The sequence below is a fragment of the Colletotrichum navitas genome (genome assembly GCF_030913465.1).
Source record: "Colletotrichum navitas strain CBS 125086 chromosome Unknown LY79scaffold_1, whole genome shotgun sequence".
NCBI classification, from domain to species: Eukaryota; Fungi; Ascomycota; class Sordariomycetes; order Glomerellales; family Glomerellaceae; genus Colletotrichum; species Colletotrichum navitas.
Genome location: NW_026850547.1, coordinates 711,496 through 727,058, shown reverse-complemented (window position 1 = coordinate 727,058; position 15,563 = coordinate 711,496). Strand labels below are relative to the sequence as shown.

Genomic DNA, 15,563 nt, shown 5'->3' with positions numbered 1-15,563 from the left:
CTCTCCTGTCTATTATCCCAGCCAAGATGGGTGACAGGGCTCCTTACCCGTTCAGAAATACAGCTCCCCGGGATCCCTTTTTTTTAGCATGTGTACATAGGTAGGTAGTAGTATGTAATTAGCCGTCAGAGGGCGCAGTATCATTGGTCGGCAGACCTGTCAGGGCCGACCTATTCTGGGAAGCATGGAGAAGACAGGGAGCCAAGCGATTGGCTGTTGTGGAGCCGACGCCAGTGATACACGTACGTATTAGTATTAGTGCATCGTATATCTGCATGTCAAACGTGCGGATATTTGTGGTTGGTCTATGAGGAAGACATGGCAGGGGGCACAGTCGTGACCCTGTAGATCATACAGATTACCGGTACAGGTGCTGACACATACCAGTTGCAAGCCACGGGCCGTTTATGATTCCGGTCGAGCATGGTTGGCTCTAAGGTTCCCGGTAGAAGCCCACTTTATGCAAGCCCACACTACCTTGGCGTTGGCTGGAAGTGAACCAACCTGTCCGTACATGATAGAGCATCGCCGCCAATTGCATCAGCTGAATCCCGCGGCGGCTTCATGGCAAATCACATACGCAGAAAATGTGGTCTACAGCTGCAACTCGCTGTAGGCAATTGTTGTAGACTCTCTGCCTATGTGACCAAGGGAGCTTTTGAAATGAGATATCAGGCTGGCTGACGTCGATAACGCATCTAGCCTCCTCAGCAATTTACCATCTGACTTTCTTTGTCGTCTGCCATTCCCATAGTTCTCTTCCATTTGGCCTGACATCGGCTCGCTTTCAAGCAGAAGCGACTCTGTTCTAGTGACATCTTCCTCATGCTCGACATCGAACACCAACCATGGCAGACTCCGCGAACTACACGGTAGGCTGGATTTGCGCCCTGCCCACTGAGTTCAACGCAGCCAAGGCCTTACTCGACGAGAAGCACGAGGAATGCCCGCCGGTTGCGAAACACGACAACAACAGCTATGCGCTCGGCAGGATAGGCAGTCATAATGTCGTGATAGCCGTCATGCCAAGCGGGGAGTATGGCACGACCTCGGCCGCGGCTGTGGCTCGAGACATGGTGCACAGCTTCCCCAACGTGCGTATTGGACTCATGGTCGGCATCGGCGGCGGCGCGCCCAGCCCAAAGCACGACGTACGTCTTGGTGATGTCGTGGTCAGCAGCTGTGGCAGAGGTAAAGGCGGCGTCTTCCAGTACGACTTTGGTAAGGCCGTCCAGGGTCAAGACGTCTCATTCCAGAACACGGGCTTCCTGAACCAGCCACCGACAGTTCTGCGAACAGCTGTCAGCGCGCTCGAGAGTCAATACGAGATGGAAGGCCACCAACTCAATTCCATCGTTGACGGGGCGTTCGAACAGTGGCCGCGACTACGTAAACGATACTCCCGGCCTCCTCCCGGCAGCGATAGGCTCTACTGCTCCGATATAATCCATCCCGACTTGCCGGACGCATGTAGTAGCGTCTGTAGTAATGATCCTGCCCATCTAGTACTTCAAGCTCGGAGAGATGAACTCGACAATGACCCCGCAATCCACTACGGTTTGATTGCCAGCGCGAACAGACTGATGAAGAACGCTACGCTCCGGGACAAGCTGGCGGAGAAGGGCGTCCTCTGCTTCGAGATGGAGGCCGCCGGCCTGATGAACCACTTCCCCTGTCTTGTGGTCCGTGGGATTTGCGACTACTCTGACTCGCACAAGAACGATGAATGGCAGGGCTTTGCCGCGATGATGGCGGCGGCATATGCGAAGGATCTCTTGCGTCAGATCCCGCCTAGCAAAGTTGAGGCCGAGAGTCGAATCGGCGATGCTTTGGTTCTTCGTTAGTCTCACGTCCTTGGTTCATTGCCGCCCCCCCCCCCCCCCCCCCAATCCAACCAGCTCTGTCTGACTTTGAGCAGTCCGCGAAGGCATCGATCGTGTGCATCAAGATGTGAATGAGATGAAGAACGATGCGGCACTTACCAAGAATGAGAAATATCTCAAAAAACTCTATCGCTGGTTGTCAGCGCCCGACCCCTCGACCAATGCTGCGTTGGCGAGAGCACGCAAGCACCCTGGCACCGGAACCTGGTTTCTAGAAAGCGCCACTTTCCGAGATTGGGTGGCCGGAAAACGTCAGCACTTGTGGCTCTACGGCCATGCAGGATGTGGCAAGACCGTTCTGAGCACGACAATCCTGGATCATCTCAGGGAAACAGGGGAAACGAGTGCCGACCTTACGCTTGAGTTCTTCTTCGACTTCAACAACACCGGAAACCAAACGCTGGAGAGCCTCTTACGCTCGCTAGCATTGCAGCTTTACCGCAATAGTGGTGAGGCTGCAAGGAGACTCGAGGACCTTTTTAGGTCTAATAGCGATGGCCAGGCACAGATAGGCATCAGCACACTGTCGGCCTGCGTCGAGGCAATGTTGCAAATCTCCCCAAGGGTCACTATCGTCCTAGATGCCTTAGATGAGTGTACGACAAGGACCCAGCTTCTCTCTTGGATCCAGTATTGTGTTTCTGGGTCAGGCATCTGCAATACTAAGCTGATTGTCACTGGGCGGCCTGAGGCGGAATTTGATCGTGTCATTCCTCGGCTTTTTGATGAGAACAACTGCATGTTGCTTGACAAGAAGGCTGTCAACGCTGACATACGCTCCTACGTCGCGCATGAGCTTCGTAAGAGGCCCGATTTTGTGGAAAAGAGGATGCCTCGTGATGTTATCGAGCAGATCCGCAAAAGTGTTGGCGACAAAGCCGATGGGATGTGAGTTTTCGTCCTTCTCATATATAAGTATGGCCAACTGTCTGACGCATATCATAGGTTTAGATGGGCGACGTGCCAGTTGGATACTCTTGCCAAATGTCTACATCTTCAGGCTATCCAAGAAGCCCTCAATAATTTGCCGCCGACCCTGAATGAGACATACGAGCGCATAATAGAGAACATCCCATCGGAACTCAAGAGCGACGCCATACGCCTCTTACAATTCCTCGTCCACACAGACCGACCTTTAACTCTCTCGGCCGCAATCGACGTAATAGCTACACAGATAGAGGGCGAGCAAACAGGCTTCAACGCGAAACGCAGACTCTTTCTCAAGGAAGATGTACTGAAATATTGCCCTAGTTTGGTGGTAGTCACTGAGGTCCTGAAAGACAGGTACAGCAAGCGTACTGAAATGGAGATACACCTCGCCCACTTCTCGGTCAAGGAGTATCTCACATGCGACGAACAATTTCAAATTGCAACTGCCAGTGCTGCAATCACCAAAACCTACCTTACGTATCTGACAGATATTAAGGGAATTTCAGGGAAAAGTTTGCAGCTGCGCTTTGAAAAGTCAGACCTTCCCGTGGAGTCTATTGAGTCGGACTTTCCATTGGCATTTTACGCGGCAAAACGCTGGATGTACTATGCGAAGCTAGCTATGCATTCCGATGATGTTTTCCAAAAAGTTCTGTTGTTCTTACAAGACAAGGATGCCTTTGAGCTGTGGATTATGTTCTTACAAGATAAGGATGCCCTTTACCTGTGCATTTTGGGTTTCGCGCAGATGAATTTTCATTAACATCAAAGGGTCTATATTATGCTTGTCAAGGAGGGCTTTCAAGAGTATCAAGAAGTCTGCTGGAGGAAGGGGCAGACGTTAAAGCAGTAACTGGGAACAATGACACTCCGCTCCAAGCTGCATCATCTCACGGCCATTAAGAGGTTGTACAACTGCTTCTAGACAATGGGGCAGACGTTAAGACAAAGGTAACGGGTGGCTTTCGCAGTGACGCTCTTGAGGCTGCCTCCTCAAGGGGCAATCTGGAGACTGTGCAGCTTCTCCTAGACCACGGGGCAGAAGTCGACGTAAAGCACGTCTGGTATGCCTCGGCTAGAGGGTACCACGCGGTTGCACGGCTTCTAAGAGAGAGGAATCAGCTGCCACCTCCTCCCAAGCGAGCGTCGAAAGTACGATGGCAGCAGATAGCCGGAAAACCTCGACCTCAATCGAACATACTTACCCCGAGCCTCCTCTCAACCCCCCGGTTGAAAACTGCTGGCTATCCCCCAGGTAGAGACCCCCCTCGTCATAATAAATGACTCACGTGGTCCAACACGCCCTCAGTCCGTGCATGGCTGCCGCCGAGATAGCGAGGGGGAGACGCTTTCCTCTATAAACAGAATACAACGTGACTGTGTTTTCCGATCCAGCATCAATAGACCTTTGAGAAGACCCCCTCCCGAAGATTTGCCAAGAACCTCAGCCTTCCTCTGTGATGAGTGACCACACACACCAGCCATCGTAGTTGCAGTCTGAACGGCTGATATTCATTCGACGAGTTGGACGTGGATGATGATAGCTTCAGGACCTGGCGCAAGGTCTGGTCCTGGCGGCACGACTGAGAGCGGTGCTTGTCGCTCGAAAACGCAGACCCCACACGCAATTCTCATCATGTCAATAACAGAGAACCGTTGTTTTTGAAGTTTTGTCATTGACTCAAGAAAAAACTAGTTTTACACTCCAAGGCGCCCCTTTTTTGTATTCGTCGCCTCATCTAACAATCACAAGGTGAGCCCCTTGTCCTTTACCTGGGCTTCTTATTGCCACTGTATTCCTTGACCGTCTACTACTGTGGGTCGTTAGATATGAGAGTCAAACTGATGCTGGGGCAGCATCATCTGCTGTGTGTACCAATCCCGCGTGGGCTTGGTTGCCTGGACGCGATGTTTGCTTATTTGGCGAAGTGCAGGTCGTAGCCGAGCCACTTGCGACGGACGACTTCCTCAACACTCAGGCCAGGGTAGCCGTAAGTCAGCGGCAGGAAGAAGTACCAGCCGGCAAGAGCGATGAGCAGGATGACACCGCAAGCGACCCAGGCACCGACAAGACTTTGGCCGGCAAACCGCTCGCGGGCGGAGATGTGTCTCTTGGGTCCATGGGCCTTGCCGTTGCCCTTAATAGGCTGGTATCCCTCCTCGGGCACGGGCTCGGCGGTGAAGATAAACTCTAGGAGAGCACCGGCGACTAGACACGAAGCGAGATGAGCCGGCAAGTAGTGATGCAGGAAGAGTTGGCGGCCCATCAAGTAGAAGGGGAAGTAGTGAGTGGCCCAAGCCAGGAAAAAGAATCCGGTGGAGTTGTACAGCCGTGACCGAGTGCCTGAACATGGTTAGCATCGACATTTGAGGTTACAGCATAGGTCAGAGAGAGCTTACGGTGGTCAAGAGCGTCAATGCCTCGTCTAAGTGACACCTGGTCCGCACCGATGATACCGGCAAAGACAGCCAACAGACTGCTCGCAAGCCACCAGCCGACGGGGTTGCCGAGGAAGTAGATCTGCTGGCGGGTGTCGTTCTGGGTCCAGAAGCTGACACCACGGAGCAGGAAGGGCCACTGGTAGGGGTGGCTGGCGTAGGGGTGGCTGCTGGTCAACTGGTTGTTGTGCCAGAACATGGACCGCTGCAGCTCAAACCACTTGCGGAAGAAGGACAGAGACTTGACCTGCTTCTCGGGCTTCTCTCGTCTCTTGGAGTCCAGGGGAAGCGAGGGGAGGTCCTCGACAAACCAAATGTTGGAGCTCGGCGCCAGCTGCTTGTTACCGTTGATCTCCTGCTGCTTGTGTCCCCAGTCGGGAAGGGGAGTAGTGTGGGTCCACATGGCAACCTTGCTGGGGTTGTGGATCAGCTTGAAGTGGCTCGAGATAGTCTTGAACTCCTGGCCCGGCTTTCCGTTCTCGACTCTGATCTCGAAGAGCGTGTCATTCAGACGGTCACCGTACGCTTCGGTCAGGGGAACGGTGGTGAACTCCTGGTTCGTGGGGTAGTAAGGCGAGGCCACGTCGTGAGACAGGAGCATCGTGTCGGTACCCAAGTGCCTGAGACGAACAACGTCCTGGTTCTTGACGGGCTTGCCAGTCTTGTGGTCATCGATAAGAGGGATGATCTGCCAGTAGTTGTTGGTGTCGTTGTAAGGGTAACCAGTGACCTGCTGGCCCTGGCTGGAAACACGGCCGTCCTCGTAGCGCAGAGGGTAGCGGTCCTCGTGGCTGTGAAGGTAGGTCTTGGTCTCCTTGTGGCGCAGGGTAATGGTATCGTAATACTCGACAGTCAGAGAGTTGGCCAGCATGACGTTGTCGCTCAGCGTCTCCTGGAATTCGGGGGTCATGAAGTCGTCGCCCGGGCCAGATCGGGTCAAGACGGCAAAGTGCACCTGGAACCAGAAGAGGTAAAACATGAAGGGCAGGATAATCAGACCAAAGGCGCGGGCGGCAAAGTGCTTGCCGAACTCGGGAAGGCTCAGGGCGCCACCAGGTCTCTTGATGTCCAACAGAGCCCAGAGGTCGATAACGACAGCGGATCCAATGGTGACGAAGGCGAAGAGGCCAACGTACTTGGTCGAGATGTCGGCAGAAAGGGCGAAACCGGTCAGGACAAGCCACTTCCACCACTTGCGGGAAAAGGGCTCGTGGCGCAGCTTGTAGAACTTGATGTAGCAGAGCAAACTGCAGGCCATGGCGAAGACAAGGGTGGCATCCAGAAGGATCAACCGGGTCTGGCCAATGTGGGCGTTGTCAAGCAGGACGAGACCAGCAGCCAGAAGGCAGGCGGGCAAGCTGTAGCCAGACTCCCACATGATGAGGTAGGTGACGGAGACAGTCAGGGCGCCAAGAATGGCGGGCATAGCTCGGAAGGCGACATAGGGCACCTTGTTGGAGATGTAGGAATCGCCAATGTTGTCGAAGTGGAAATGTCCATCGTAGCCAACGAGCCATCCCATGAAGGCGAAGAGAAGCTTTCCGAAGGGGGGGTGGACATCGAAGAAGTAGGTTCTCTCGAGGTAGTAAGAGGCGAACTGTCAGAGGTTGTCACGTTAGCGGGAGCCGTCGACATGTTGGGGGACTAAGTTTTGGGTAAGCTCGGGACGTACCTTGCCAAAGTGAACCTCGTCGAAGACGACCTCATTAGGATGGCTGATGCCCCAGAATCGAGTGACGAAGGCGAGAATGGTGGTGACGAGGAGGCCGACGCTGTACTCGGCGTCGGAACTGATGCGCTTGGTCTTTACAACGGACTTGTCGTTCGGTGCTTTGACGACATCATCGGAGACGGCGCCAGGCGTGGTCGGCCGCTTCGCAGTGTTGCGCTGGCGAACGCTGCCCTGCGGGGTGGCGGTCGTCTGCGCCATGATTCGGGAAAGGTTCGAAATCAATAAGAATAAGATACGGGAGGGGCTGCTCGCGATGGAGGTTGTCAGTACAAGCCTTGGAGGGTTGCAGGAGAGCTGGGGAATATATTTTGGTCCACGGGGGGGCCAGGATGTCACGGCGGAAAAAGAGAAGGACAGATAGCTCCAACTGATGGACGCCAATAGGACGGAATGGGTACGTATCGCTTCGTTGAGCTGCACCCAAGGGGCTTTTTAGCTACTTACACGCTATGGAGAAAAGCGGACCGCGTCAGCCCTCGTGTCGTGCTGATGGAGAGAAAAGAGAATAGAAAAAAAAAGGGATGGCGGTAAGGAGTGACTGAAGAAGAAGCTGTACTATGTAGAAGGGGAAATAAGGGAGAGGGTACGAATACAACTCTGAACCTCTCGAAGATGAAATAGAGATGGGGTAAAATGACAAGGGAAGATTGATCGCCTTCTGGGGGTGCAACTTCTCATGGAAAAAATAATCAATAGGGGAGGGTACCCCCTGACGAGCTGCAGGTTGACACTGAACCTTCCCGAAGACTGGTTGGCCTTGGTGGGTGGATTGGACACTTGGCCAAAGTTAGAGAGCTGTCATGGTACGGTACTATCCATCCATTCCATGGGATCCCATTGAGTTAATTCGATTGGACGAAGCTGCACTAACTCTCGGTACCTAAAAGATGGGAGAGCTCCAGCCCGATAAGATAAGACTTGCTCGATGGCTCCGATACATCAGGTAGTCACTTTACCGGATATACTGGCTGTCCCGGCCGTCTCCCGGTTCGGCAAGTGCAAAGTTGTAAGTTTCAGATCAGGCTTGCGAGTGAAGAGAAGGATTCTGCTCAACGAGAGATGCGACAGTTTTCTCTCAATGGCCACTCCCAAGTTATCCGCCGGTACTGTCAGAATTTCGGTGGTGGGAAGTGGAAGAGGCGTGGTGCTTAGCCTCTCCGACCTCAACGGGACTCAGCTAACTTTTATGTTGAGTCTCTTCAACTCGAATGGGAGAGAATACGACTCAATTGACTTTATACCAAAATTCTCAAACTGGCGCTTTTGACGCATGTAACCGCGTTGTCACGTCTCAGCCCGCGCGTTTGGCAGGGCCGAAAGCAGCCAGCCACCCGCTGCTACCCGCCCGGGCCAGGCGACACTAGAGCCGAAGAACGGAGCTCGACGGCGGGGTGACCGAGTCCCGCACTCCTCTCCAGCCGATGAACTTTATGTGTTGCTCCCAGTAACGTACTCCGTAGTCGCAGCCCAATTGAAAACCACCCCGCCCTTCCCCCCCCACGATAGTTTCTCCTTCCCTCACTCAGTCCACCCGCTCACGCCAATGTTCTCGCTCGTCAGATCCGTCGCCAGATTCTCATCCCGCGCCGCCATCCGCCGCCCTCCCTCGTTCCGTCTCCAGTCCTTCAGCGTCCACGCCTCCAAGATGTCTGACCAGTCCATCGTCTTCACCAAGAACGCCCCGGCCCGTGAGTTCGCCTCCCCAACGCATAAAATCTCTAGAATAAGTTGCTAACTAATTCGTTGGATAGCTGTTGGACCTTACGTATGAACATTCCGTGACCCTATGAGCCAACCTCGGAACAATCAGACTAATCCTGATTCCCCCCCTTCCCCTATCTTAGTCTCAGGCCATCAAGACCCCCACCGCCATCTACTGCTCCGGCCAGATCCCTCTCACCCCTGCCGGCGACCTCCTTGAGGGCTCCATCACCGACAAGACCAAGCAGTGCATCACCAACCTCAAGGCCGTCCTCGTCGAGGCCGGCTCCTCCATCGAGAAGGTCGTCAAGGTCAACATCTTCCTCGCCGACATGGGCAGCTTTGCCGTGAGTCCCTGTCCCTTCCCCCCTCCCTCTCATGTGAATTTCATCCCTGACGCCCCCCATCAGGAGATGAACGGCGAGTACGAGAAGTGGTTCACCCACAAGCCTGCCCGCAGCTGCGTCGCCGTCAAGACCCTCCCCAAGAACGTCGACGTTGAGATCGAGGCCATTGCCCTCCCCTAAGCGTCTCGTCGCTGCTGTGTAGCCTGACAGGATCTAATTCAAAAGGCAGTCAAATGTCAACGGTGCCTCGCGTGTTCCTAGTGACTCCAAATTCATACGCTGTGACCGTGGATATGTCCAATCATGCCACAAACGGTACTCAATGCCCTGAAGCGCCTGACTTATCCCTCTACAATTTGGCCCGCATGTCCAAAGTGTTTCTTCAAGATAAGCACAATTGTCAGACCGGACGTTCATATTTCCGCCGTCCCTCGCCATTTTCCTCTCGCGCCTGACCTTCAACTCCAAGAAATTGTTTTTGCGGGCGCCAGTATATCAATAACAACATCAACCACTCAGATAATCAGTCATATGCCGACACGGGTCAACTCAAATGTAGGTAATATGCAGAAAGGTAGCTTTGATGTTCTACAACGCCCTTCCGTCTATCGGTACAAGTCCCACCGCTTTCTAGCAGAGCCTCCACCAAGCCAAGAGCCCCCAACGGCTCTCGCACAATCACACCCGTCCGTGGCCAGTCGCAAATCGCTTATTCGTCATCATCGGCGGCCTCGACGTACTTGTGGCGGATGTCCTTCCATTGACGCTAAATTCGGCTCCTTGTTAGCAAAACCATCTCTCCCATGTGACCAAACGTGCTTCCGCAGCGAAGTTGCAGTTTTGCTCGAAGCAGGCTCGTCGATACACCAAAACAAAATGAGGAAGGGGGTCCTTACGCCACGGTTCACGTAGTCCCAGTACTTGTTCATCGCACCGTTGAAGCCCCTAGAGCGCAACATGTCAGCCCATCCCGGTTCCTATCCGGCACATCCCGACACGCCCCGGGCCTGTCGGTCCTTCTCCCTACAGCCCCAGGGATCGCATCGGATTATCGCCTTGGGGAATCATCGCTTACAGCTCGAAAGCAAAGCCCGTCGCAAAGACGAAACCGAGCATGGAGAAGTTGTTCTTGAAAAGAGCACTGTTCCACCCAAGCCGTTAGCAAGCGTTTCCCAGTCATCGCATTCGGTCTGTCGGGCAATCAATCGCTCAGGACTTCGAAGCCGCGGAACTCCGGTCGCTCGGCGATGCAAGTAGAGGGAGACGTCGAGGGGGTGAGGACTTGCTTGTAGAAAGGGCGTGTAGGGGCCTGCGGAGGAGCAAAAAGTGAGCGATTAGCCAATTGCGGTGATGGGAAGGGCTTCCATTGAGATACGAGCATACCATCTTGAATGTCTTTTGTCAAATTGTACGTCTCGTGTAGAGGCAAGGGTGCTTCGTTGCGGTCGGCGAGGCGGTGGTCGTTGGAAGTGGGTTGGGTCGGATGGTTTTGGGGAGCGAGTCTTGACGAAATTCGCGATGTTCCGGGAGCAACTAGCTTTGCCGAAATACATGCCCTCTGATTGGCCCATTGACCCACCAGCCTCTTCGTCCAGCGCTTCATTGATGACTAAAGCCCCCAGACGACTGCGCCAGCCTCACAAAGTTACTTGTCAAGCCACGTTTTGGACGACGTCAAGGTCAAGATTGTTATCTTACGATGCTCGCGCAGGTAACGGAAGGCGCAAAAGGCGACCAACACATATCATTGGTAACATGTTGGGCACGACGAGACATGCAATATATCCAAAGAAGCAGGGAAGTAGACTGTCAAACAATCTGGCAACGGCACCAACAGACATTCAAAATAAGTGAGACTTCGGTGAGCCAACTGAATAATAACTGCACTACTACGTATGAACGCTGAATTGCAAACCCATTAACCCTGTTTGCTCGGCGATGCATCGTGGCCGCGATTGCCCAGCTTCACCTTGGCATGGACCTTGGCATTGTGCACCTTCTGTCTGAACGGAGTATGTTCCGATCTGCGCCCACGGAGTCCGGTGTATGTCCGCAGAGGGGGGTCGAGCCCATCGGCAAACCTGCGATGCTCCTCGAGGCGTTTGTCTGAGATAGTTTCTGGGGCCCATCTTTTTCTGATAAACCAAGGCAGACATGCCGCCGCCCATGCGTCGGGGATCAAGCGAATCAAGACACCAAACGGAAGGGAAATCGCGCCGAGACCAATAGACAAACCCCATTCCTTTCCATTCAGAGGCTTGATCTGGAACGCGGCGCCTCCAACAAAAATGATGAGTATCTGTCCACCAATCATGATCAGGTTGATACCGATAAAGAAGTAGTTCTTGGTGATGTTCTCGAAGACGTTGAACCTGTTGTCCAGGCGGCGGTTGCTAGTTGACAGTTAGCACTTACTCGGTCAGCAAGTCATGGGATACTTACTTGAGTTCGTTGAAGATTTGCAGCCAAACAAACGTGTTGAAGACGAGAGTCCTCAAACGTTCATGCTCGTCATCGGAGTCGCTATAGCCCATGAGACTCTTTCCGGCAAAGTTCAATACGAAGGTAATGACGAGCTGACAGATGGCTTGGCCAATGATCATTTTAGCCATTCTCAGAGTTATTAGCGACGCAGACTTTCGGTCGGGCTTGCGGTCCAGAACACTGCGCGTCGGAGGGTCGGTGGCAAGCGCAAGGGCAGCGAAGGTATCCATGATCAAATTCACCCAAAGCAACTGAACAGCATTCAGTACCGACTGCTCACTTGAGCTCGCAACTGCACTGACGAAAGTCAAAACTACAGCCGTGACGTTGACAGTAAGTTGGAACTTTTCAGAGGGTCAGCACTTGTAACGATTATTGAATAGCGAACGTCCTGTTTGACATACCTGCAGAAACTTCTTTACGGAGTCATTGACAGCTCTTCCCCACATCAGGGCCTTGACGATGGAAGCAAAGTTGTCATCCATAAGAATTATACCAGATGCCTCCTTTGCAACTTCGGTGCCAGCGATGCCCATGGAAAATCCTATGTCTGCCATCTTGAGTGCGGGAGCGTCGTTTGTGCCATCACCGGTCACGGCTACCGTCTCGCCAAGGTCCTTCAGAGTCCGGACTAGGATCCTCTTGTCTTCAGGGCTTGAGCGAGCGAGAACTTGCAGCTTGGGAACGATGTCTTTGAGTTCTTCTTCCGTCTTGCGTCGGAAAGTTGGGCCCTCCATAGCGATGCCGCCGTCTTCCGGATGATAGATGCCACATTCCTTGGCGATGGCTCTGGCAGTCAGGATGTTGTCACCCGTGACCATGCGGACGATGACGCCTGCGCGGTTGCAATCCTTGATGGCGTCGATAACAGAAGGTCGCAGCGGGTCTTTGATGCCGTAGATGGCAACGAGCGTCATGTCTTGGTGTATCTTGTCAAAGTCTGCAGTTCTAGAGTCATCTTTTGAGATGGCGTCCTTAGGTGGCCAGGAATCAAAGTCCCTGAATGAAGACCCGATGGTGCGAAGGGTTTGGCCGGCGTATGAGTCGATCGTCTGTGCAAACATCTCCTTGTCTTCAGCCGTCATATCCGCGGCACTCAACTCGGAGCCACTGGGATTGTCAAGGACTTTGGTGCATTGCTTCAGAAGAATTTCCGAAGCTCCCTTCACGTAAACTCTGTACTTCCCATTTGGTAGCTTGATTACAGTCGCCATGTATTTGACTGCCGAGTCGAAAGGTACGACCTGGACGACATCGGCGTTCGTCCGCTCTTCTTGAACAGGCCCGGCTGCCAACTGATCCCGGCTGAATGTGAGCAGAGCGACCTCGGTCTTGGATCCGATAAAAGTGTGTTCTCCTTCTTGGTCTCCCTCAAAGGCGGTGGAATTGACGGCGTTGCCTTGCATTAACAGTTGTTTCGTCTCGGGGCTCAAATCCTTGGTGAAGTCACCAATTGAAACGTTTCGGATCGAATTGACAGTTGTTTCATCCGAGGGCGAGGAGCTGCTCTTTCGCTTCTCTGCCGTGGGCTCTTCGAGGGGGGCATCCTTGCCGCCAAAGCTGATGCTTTTTCCAAGAGTTGTGGCTACGACCGACATCTTGTTCTGTGTGAGAGTTCCTGTTTTGTCCGAGCAAATTGTCGTGGCATTTCCCATTATTTCGCAGGCTTTCAGGACTCGAACCAAGTTGTTGTCTTTCATCATCCGAGTTGTGGCGAACGCCAGTGCCAGGGTGACAGCCAGAGGTAGACCCTCCGGAACCGCCACGACGACGACAGTGACGGAAACGATGAAGAGCTTGAGGAAAGCCTGTCCCTTCTGTTCGGGGCTGTCGTTGTTTCCAGGCAGCGCGACAAGAAACTTGATGAAAAGTACCACAAACAGTAGGAGAGCCGCGCCGCCGCCGAACTTGGCGATGTGGTCGGCAAGGACGTTGAGCTTTCTCTGCAACGGGGTGTCTTCTTGCTCGGTTCTGAGAGACATGGTGATTCGGCCATACGAAGAGTTGACGCCAACCGCAGTAACCAGGAAAGTGCCGGTACCCTCCTGAACCTTGCTGCCAGAGATGATGAAAGGGTCCATTTTCTCAATGTCGTGTCGCTCAACCTTCTCCTGTGCCATTTGCTCAAGAGCCTCATACACATCGTCGGCGCCAATCTTTTTGATGAGGTCGGACTCGCCCGTGGCTGAAGACTCGTCACACTTGACTCCATGGCCTTGAATGAAGATACCGTCAACCGGGACCATATCTCCCGTTGAGAGATGGACGACGTCGCCAACGACGATGTCATAGACAGATATCTCGACGGACTTGCCGGAACGAACGACCTTGATTGTGCGATCGTCGTTTTTCTTGTTAAGTGTGTTGAACTGACGTTGCATCTTCCAGTCGTTGATCGAGCCAACCAAGACGACAATGATAATGGCAATCATGATGGCAACGCCCTCTACCCACTCAACTTTGGCTTCACCTGGTTCGTGTGATTGGCCAAAGGTTTCATATAAGCCCAGAGCGAGAGATACAACGGCCGCGATTGTCAACAGAATCAGCACCTTGTCATTGTAGGCAATCCACACCATCTGCAGGAAGGACTTCTGCTTCTTGGGAGGCAGGCGGTTATCTCGAAAAGTGTATTTTCGATCCGAGTACCCGCCTGTGTACTCAGCAGGGGGGGGCGGGATGGGCACGTCGTTCTTCGCATTGGGGTCCGGCTGAGGAACTTGGTTGCCAGCTGCGCCGTACTTGGGTACGCCCTTTAGGGCAGCTTCCTCGAAGGAAACACTGGCGTCCAATTTGTCCTCGTCAACACCCAGTCCAGATTTGCGGTTCGTTTGTAGACCTTTCTCCAAGCCACGCAGGCCTCCGAGAGCGTAGAAGGCACTGAGATTTTTGGGGTTCAGAAGCTTGGTGAGATGGCCTGGGGTGAAAGCGAATTTGCTGTCCTGCTTGGAGTTGAACATGTCCTCTGTGCCAGGATCAGGAGTAAGAGCATCCGCCGTATCCAGGGTGAATTGGCTAGGCCCATGATGATTCTCATCCTTGGCTGCTTTGGACTCTTCAATGTCCAGTGGTTGACTCTGTTTCTTTTCGTCTTCGGTCGACATATTAACGCCTTTGTCGGCATGTTGCCCATTGGCTGTGGCCATGGTTGGTTGGTAGGGATGAACAAAACCGATGTGTGCTGGGTGGCTTCCGAATTGATGTAGTAGCTAATAGTGATGTGGTGATTGCTTATTAGACCAGACCTGTCATGTTCTTTATGTTGAGTGAAGAATTGATTCAAAAAAAGAGGCGCATCTGTCGATGTATTTAGCCTCGTGCCCAATAAAGTGGTGGAGGAGTGCGGGTCAAGCAATCGTATCGTGAAAGGCAAGTGCATTAATGCCTGCAGGGAGAAAAGGTTTCTTTTCTTACCCGATGAATCGAAGCGAACCTGTATGACAGTTTCCCGGGGCCGTTATGGCCAGAGGACCGAAGGAAGGTACGGAGGGCGAAGCTCTGATAGTACCTCTTGGGAAGAAGAAGAAACCACCACAGAGTAGTGAAATCGACAACTAGAGAGAAGGAGAGACACTAGAAGCGGACGAAAGCAAAGGACAGGCGACAATAGGCCGTATTTGAAAAGGGAGAGAAGAGCACAACATAAGTTTCCTATTGTACGCCAGTCTATACCTGGTTATGCTTGTCCCGTTTAAGCAGCACACGCACACACACACACACCCTCGCGCACACACAATATCATGGCCAATTTCACCTGCCGCGACCACATTCGTGAGGACTGTACCTTCTTTTGCGTCCGCATAAACCGCTGTATTTCGGGGGTCAAGCAAGCAAGCTGTGTCAGTAATGGGATGAGCAGTGACGACATAGGCTTCTGTTTGACTACTCAGGGCCATCCGAAGAAGGAGGCTTGGGAAGGATGGTCAATGCCAGGATCGAGCGTGGAGGGCTGTGACCGTCATCTTACAATACCTCTGATGGTTGCTCCTCCGAGTCGCTTCTGGTTTGATGAGAGCGAGACCAGCATGCCACCCAAGGCTTGGCAAA

At 53.2% G+C, this 15,563-nt stretch overlaps 6 protein-coding genes across 6 annotated transcripts; 3 read left to right on the top strand and 3 right to left on the bottom strand.

The window, feature by feature from the left end:
• Positions 1–848: 848 nt before the first annotated feature.
• Positions 849–3,716, top strand: LY79DRAFT_585725 (uncharacterized protein; the record flags this gene model as incomplete). Its single annotated transcript, XM_060560535.1, is given in 5 exon segments — positions 849–1,812; positions 1,949–2,771; positions 2,829–3,325; positions 3,353–3,550; positions 3,562–3,716. 5 exon segments carry the CDS (start codon positions 849–851, stop codon positions 3,714–3,716), a joined length of 2,637 nt encoding a protein of 878 aa, XP_060420629.1.
• A 714-nt stretch (positions 3,717–4,430) lies between these two features.
• On the bottom strand, positions 4,431–7,365 carry LY79DRAFT_532668 (dolichyl-phosphate-mannose-protein mannosyltransferase). Its single transcript, XM_060556307.1, has 3 exons — positions 6,925–7,365; positions 5,214–6,849; positions 4,431–5,157 (listed from the first exon to the last, which is right to left on the bottom strand). Exons 1-3 carry the CDS (start codon positions 7,180–7,182, stop codon positions 4,730–4,732), a joined length of 2,322 nt encoding a protein of 773 aa, XP_060420628.1. The 5' UTR covers positions 7,183–7,365; the 3' UTR covers positions 4,431–4,729.
• Positions 7,366–8,527: 1,162 nt separating this feature from the next.
• Positions 8,528–9,212, top strand: LY79DRAFT_664494 (endoribonuclease L-PSP; the record flags this gene model as incomplete). Its single annotated transcript, XM_060562898.1, has 4 exons — positions 8,528–8,672; positions 8,736–8,749; positions 8,829–9,032; positions 9,096–9,212. 4 exons carry the CDS (start codon positions 8,528–8,530, stop codon positions 9,210–9,212), a joined length of 480 nt encoding a protein of 159 aa, XP_060420627.1.
• Positions 9,015–10,089, top strand: LY79DRAFT_8339 (uncharacterized protein). Its single transcript, XM_060565145.1, has 2 exons — positions 9,015–9,032; positions 9,096–10,089. The coding sequence occupies exon 2, from the start codon at positions 9,336–9,338 to the stop codon at positions 9,942–9,944; it is 609 nt and encodes a 202-aa protein (XP_060420626.1). The 5' UTR covers positions 9,015–9,032; positions 9,096–9,335; the 3' UTR covers positions 9,945–10,089.
• Positions 10,090–10,668, bottom strand: LY79DRAFT_8318 (uncharacterized protein). The gene has a single exon (XM_060565144.1). It carries the CDS (start codon positions 10,633–10,635, stop codon positions 10,234–10,236), a length of 402 nt encoding a protein of 133 aa, XP_060420625.1. The 5' UTR covers positions 10,636–10,668; the 3' UTR covers positions 10,090–10,233.
• A 30-nt stretch (positions 10,669–10,698) lies between these two features.
• Positions 10,699–15,138, bottom strand: LY79DRAFT_532656 (calcium-translocating P-type ATPase). The gene is made up of 4 exons (XM_060556306.1): positions 14,931–15,138; positions 11,921–14,813; positions 11,475–11,860; positions 10,699–11,425 (listed from the first exon to the last, which is right to left on the bottom strand). The coding sequence occupies exons 2-4, from the start codon at positions 14,660–14,662 to the stop codon at positions 10,951–10,953; spliced, it is 3,603 nt and encodes a 1,200-aa protein (XP_060420624.1). The 5' UTR covers positions 14,663–14,813; positions 14,931–15,138; the 3' UTR covers positions 10,699–10,950.
• Between the last annotated feature and the right edge of the window lie 425 nt (positions 15,139–15,563).

Coding starts and splice junctions, on each gene's coding strand:
- LY79DRAFT_8339 (XM_060565145.1), top strand. CDS start 9,336: ATGCCACAAACGGTACTCAATGCCCTGAAGCGCCTGACTTATCCCTCT.
- LY79DRAFT_532668 (XM_060556307.1), bottom strand. CDS start 7,182: ATGGCGCAGACGACCGCCACCCCGCAGGGCAGCGTTCGCCAGCGCAAC. Junction 6,850..6,924: donor ACGAGGTTCACTTTGGCAAG/GTACGTCCCGAG, acceptor AACCTCTGACAG/TTCGCCTCTTACTACCTCGA. Junction 5,158..5,213: donor CATTGACGCTCTTGACCACC/GTAAGCTCTCTC, acceptor AACCATGTTCAG/GCACTCGGTCACGGCTGTAC.
- LY79DRAFT_532656 (XM_060556306.1), bottom strand. CDS start 14,662: ATGGCCACAGCCAATGGGCAACATGCCGACAAAGGCGTTAATATGTCG. Junction 11,861..11,920: donor CCGTAAAGAAGTTTCTGCAG/GTATGTCAAACA, acceptor CCCTCTGAAAAG/TTCCAACTTACTGTCAACGT. Junction 11,426..11,474: donor CAAATCTTCAACGAACTCAA/GTAAGTATCCCA, acceptor ACTGTCAACTAG/CAACCGCCGCCTGGACAACA.
- LY79DRAFT_8318 (XM_060565144.1), bottom strand. CDS start 10,635: ATGAAGCGCTGGACGAAGAGGCTGGTGGGTCAATGGGCCAATCAGAGG.